Source organism: Venturia canescens, chromosome 6 (genome assembly GCF_019457755.1).
Source record: "Venturia canescens isolate UGA chromosome 6, ASM1945775v1, whole genome shotgun sequence".
NCBI lineage: Eukaryota > Metazoa > Arthropoda > Insecta > Hymenoptera > Ichneumonidae > Venturia > Venturia canescens.
The window spans coordinates 9,046,770-9,051,908 of NC_057426.1; the positions used below are offsets into that span (position 1 = coordinate 9,046,770).

Below are 5,139 nucleotides of genomic sequence, written 5' to 3' on the forward strand. Positions count from 1 at the left end.
TTCCAAATTCTATACCAGTGACAGGAAAATTTTCTAAGTTTTAGAAAATTAAAACTGTGTTTTATCCGGGATGAAATTATTTTCTAGGGTTATAAAAAGATACGTTGGAATTTTATTTTATAGGAACCTTTTCTGACGAACGCCATCAAAGTGTCGTTCCTTTTTTCTTCCAAATGTAATTTTTGTCGTGAGAGAATCTGATGTCAAGTCACCTAATCTTACCTCGAACTTCCGAAATTGAAATTCTTCACGTTTCGACCGACTATTGAAAGCTCCTGCATTATTATTATTATTATTATTAGGATAACAGCGATACCGACTGACCCATATACTCTTGAGCTTCCTACGCCGGAAGAAGAAAACCGCTCAGAAAAAAATCGTATTTCCTAGGGATTTTTTCGGGGGTTCCCACTCGACCAAGCTAGGGAATTTTTTCGGAAAAAAGAATCCCTGAGAACGTGTGTGCCTGATTTATCTGAGTAATTTGTTTGTGGTGAGATGAAATTCGATGAAATCCAATCGATACGAATGAGTGCGAGTGACAGTTCACTTTTGAGCGTCCACAAAAGTTGATGACAGCAAATTCTTCGGTGGGCTTCTTAGCCGAAAGTTACTAGCAGGTGGTTTCGAGTGTTCCGGAATTGCGACAGCACGTCCATTGATGTGTCTCGACCGTCAAAGTTGATCGTCGGTGGTGCGGTGCCGGCATAGTATCGATCGGGGGTTAAAAGCGAACGGGGTGGGGATAAAGATGAAACAGCAGCGATAAGTGCGAGGGACGCAAACTCCGTGAAATTTTCACGGCGAGCGTAGCTCGAGGTGGATGTAGAGAATCATAAGCACTCTGTCATTCATTCATCACCCTCATCACCATCGTATCACCGTCATCCAAGGTTACATCGGCAAACATTTGTTTTGTCTCTCCGTCCGTGCGACATCAAGTATAATACGCCATAAAACGGAGACCTCTGGGATTGCCGGCAAAGATGGCGGACCAGGAACAAGAGGAACTTGACTACTACATCATGTTCCCATCCTTCCCGGCCGCCACGACTAACCCCACAAATGTAACCGACACAGACAAATCGGAATCAGCCGGAGTTCGGGAACGAGATGACTTTGTCTTTGTTTACGAAGAGGACAAACGACCGGTGGTCGTCCTGCTCGGATGGGCCGGCTGTCAGGACAAGTATCTTGCCAAGTACAGCGCGATTTACGAGGAAAAAAGGTACGAACGCTTCGAATCACATTTTTCAGTGAAAAAGTTCAGGAATCGTGTTCATTTTCGTTTGATTTCGTGATCAGTGACTTCAACTCTCCGTTGTTGACTCGTCAAGAAAATCTACCGCGGTTTTTTTTTTTTTTTTTTTATTTTAATGATTTTTCGGCGTAGATGGCGCCCTGTCAAAATGAAAAATGTCATTTTTTCGCTAGTGCTTATTTCAACTCGTGAATTTTCATTCACTGTGCCAATTCAAAGCGACACGGGGGCGTTCGTGCCGGGTATTTTAAACGCCAGATCTACTGGTGCAGTAGTTTGTGTCTCCGAGGAAAATTATAATCGGAAGTACATATGCGACCGCGGCCTAAGATCGATGTTACAGAGTGTAACAATGACCTCGCGCTCGGTTTGGGTGAATTTTACCGCAGCGTACCGAGGGTCACCGAGTGAAGGCTTTCTCGGGTTTAATTTTCCACATTGCTATCTCCGCTGCTATTAATATGTAAATGAGGGCGTCCGATGACTCATTTTACGAGAATTAACGAATGAATTCGGTAGGAAAGTTTGTGTCGAAAGATCTAAAAATGTTCTTCTGCGACCGGATTCCTTTTTGAAGAGCTGTTGAACGTTAATTTTCAAAAATACCAATCGAAAGGGTCAATTTCCTTAAAAAATGTGACGGGCGAAAATGTTGTATTCTTAAATCGTCTGTTCGACAGCTGTATCACGCTACGTTACACAGCCCCGGTCGAGTGTCTCTTCTGGCGATGGGACAGGATGCCGAACATCGGCAAGCGTCTCGTTCAAGTAATTTCTGACCGGAGCCTCGACGAGCATCCGATATTTTTCCACGTATTCAGCAATGGCGGTGCATTTCTCTATCAGCACGTTAGTCTGGCTATGCAGCAGGCTGGCACTCCCATTAAGGTGGGTACTCGGATATTGTACGAAAAAATCCTCCCCTTAAAGTGTAAAATGACCGAAATAAATTTTTCTCGTCGATTTCGAATTTATGAGAAAAATATCGAACTATCGAATTGGTAGATTTTGCTTCGGAACTTCACTCGGGACTCCGCTGCACACTGTGAACGTTCGAAGCGTTTCGCGAGGTTCATTGAATGAATTATTTCTCCCAGAAATACGTTGTCATCGATAATTATTGAAGAGAAACTAAAAAATCTTGAACGAACTGAAAAATGGTTGTTTAACACGAAAAAGTTCGAAAATGAGCGATAAATGAAGAACGATTTTATAGGTTAAGGGAGTCATATTCGACAGCGCCCCTGGCGAGAGACGGGTGACGGCTTTGTTCAAGGCAATTAGCGCTATTATAGGTGGACATCCGATGTCCAACATTCCGATGTCGTTTTTCTTCACTGTCTTCCTGTCGATGTTATGGCTGTACGAGGTACACGACATGAAATGTTTACTTTTGCATTTATGTATAAAGGAGCATCGGTGTGAAGATAAAATATAGTTAAAACGTTGTATTCGTTAGGTGATTGCACAAGCATGGGGGAAAGAATATCGCATAGAGACGAACCCCATCGCGCTGGCCGAGGAAGTTTATTCCTGGCCACAACTGTTTCTCTACTCGAATGCTGATACGTTGATACCTGCAATGGTAAATTTGATTTTCTAATGCGTCCTTAAAATGCGATAATATTTGGTTGCGTGTTGACAAAATCGCCGAATTATCGGCCATTTTGATGATTCGTAAGCTTTCTGCCAGATCCAAAAACAATCGATTTGAATAATTCTCGCTTCGCTTCTGCCGTTTCTCACAATATATTCAAGTCTTTCGATCTCCTTCGATCGAACGTTGTAAAATATTTGCGTATCCGTACGATGACATACGATACGACGCGGGAAGCGGGCGAACCGAACCGTCCGTGACTCGTCGCCATTTTCACTGCACTCGTAATTCTCCTCCAGATGGCGCATTTCAAGCGCTATTTTTATTTCATTCGAAACAGGACGTTGAAAAATTTGCGAGTCGACGCGCGGAGAGGGGGGTTCGAGTGCAACTCGTTCTGTTCACTGATTCGCCCCACGTGAAGCACTACGCCATGTATCGTGATGTTTACGTAAACACGGTGTGTACATTCATGCACGAGTGTTTGACGACCCAAAGCGAAGAGACTGGCGGCAATCAAACTGGAAATTATAGCCCGCTGTCGTCAAAGTCGAAACTTTTGGGCGAGGACACGTCGATTTATTACGAAAATCCACCGGGACTCACGAAGAGAGTCGTTCTACTCAACGAGGCCTCCAAACCATTCAATTAAGTATGTTAATATAGACTTGACAAAATACGCGAAAAGAAAAAGAAAATTATGAAGAAAAGAATGACTTTTAGGCTAGAGAGATATAGAATTGCGATTATTTTCCGTATCGACGAACGAGAAAGCAAAAACAAAGGACAAGAAAATCGAACATAACCTCAAAATTCGGCGAGCGAACAAAATCCGACTATGAAGATACCGCGTACAGCAACGTCGAGTAAGCGAAACGACTCGCAATTGATTACACCTCAGATTTGTATACGCGAACGAACGAAATTCCATAATTTTGGGGAACTTTGAGATAACAGGAGTTACGTAGATAGAAATAAATGAATGAACGCTCGTTGCCACTGAGCGGGCCGAGTTGACTCGTGGAAAAGTACATTTTCTTTTTGCGTTGGCTGATTCTACTTACGATGTAAAAAAATTATTTTTTTGTTCATTTAAAAAAACAGGTTTAAATGGTGCTTAGAAAATCAGCCACGCGACTTAGCACAATATTCCAAATCGCACGATTTTTTTCACAACATTCCAAAACAAATGAAACGAGTTTAAATATAGTAAAGCTCAGAACGAAAGTATGAGATTTACCGAAAATAACAACACGAAAACGCACACAGCCGTACGGAGAATTTTCAAATTTTGTTTCGAGCGAGTATTTTTTATCGGACGGATGACGTTGGTCAAAAAATTTCAGCTCGTCTTGTCGCCAACGTGTAAAGCTTAATAATAACAACAATAATAATAGAGTCCATGAAAGCAAAGTAATCGAGCTGGCCTCGATCGAAACTTTGGGTATTATAGATTTTTATTAATTTTACAAAAACTGTTGAACATCGATGCTACTACAGAGTGTCCCATTCGGAGGAGCAGTCTCTCTTTTTGACATTGGATCTAACCTCCTAATTTAGATTTTTACAGAATTTCCCACGCAAAAGTTCAAGGTGGCCTTCGACTTGGACACCCTGTATATAAGAATTCTTATATGTGTGTGTATAACGAATATCAACATGAATATATACGTTATCTCGTCTGTTTCTCGTTCATCGATAGCGGTAAAAAAAATCTGTAACAAATATATATTTTGATCTGTCGAATATTATAGTTACGAATAAATAAGACTGATAAACGCCTTCTAATGTTGAAATTCACGGTTTTTCGAAATGATCCTGTAGCTTCATGCAATTTTTTCTCCCTCCTTTTGTTACTGTTATTTCGAAATAAAAAATTATTTGAATTTACACGATTTGGCAGTTTTTTTTCAAATTATAACCAGCAACGATCGCAACGCCACTGGATCGTTGTAGTTCCCGTAGCCGCCGCTACGGTCAAGAAGAATAAAACAAAATTAAACGGTTATTTTCAATCACTAAAAAAAATTGATTTGGCACTTTTATTGTTTCCGACAAATTGAGCATGCTCTACTTTCAAACGGGATCAACTTCACTGTATTCAAGGGGGTACAATCGATACTTCCCCTCGTAAAGTTCCTTAACTTCACTGCGGTCGCGTTCCGCGACTCAGTAATTCGTTGGACACCGAAGGATGGCGCCACCGGAATCAGCACAAATTACGCAGACGCAACGTATACTGAAGTCAATTCAGTTTACTACATTTATGGAATGTGATTTT

At 41.4% G+C, this 5,139-nt stretch overlaps 1 protein-coding gene across 1 annotated transcript; it reads left to right on the plus strand.

Annotated features, from left to right (window-relative positions):
- The first annotated feature begins 762 nt into the window (after positions 1 to 762).
- Positions 763 to 4,640, plus strand: LOC122412256 (transmembrane protein 53). Its single transcript, XM_043421688.1, has 5 exons — positions 763 to 1,228; positions 1,942 to 2,149; positions 2,478 to 2,630; positions 2,721 to 2,846; positions 3,199 to 4,640. Exons 1-5 carry the CDS (start codon positions 987 to 989, stop codon positions 3,508 to 3,510), a joined length of 1,041 nt encoding a protein of 346 aa, XP_043277623.1. The 5' UTR covers positions 763 to 986; the 3' UTR covers positions 3,511 to 4,640.
- The last annotated feature ends 499 nt before the right edge of the window (positions 4,641 to 5,139 follow it).

Coding starts and splice junctions, on each gene's coding strand:
- LOC122412256 (XM_043421688.1), top strand. CDS start 987: ATGGCGGACCAGGAACAAGAGGAACTTGACTACTACATCATGTTCCCA. Junction 1,229..1,941: donor GCGATTTACGAGGAAAAAAG/GTACGAACGCTT, acceptor TCTGTTCGACAG/CTGTATCACGCTACGTTACA. Junction 2,631..2,720: donor CGATGTTATGGCTGTACGAG/GTACACGACATG, acceptor TGTATTCGTTAG/GTGATTGCACAAGCATGGGG.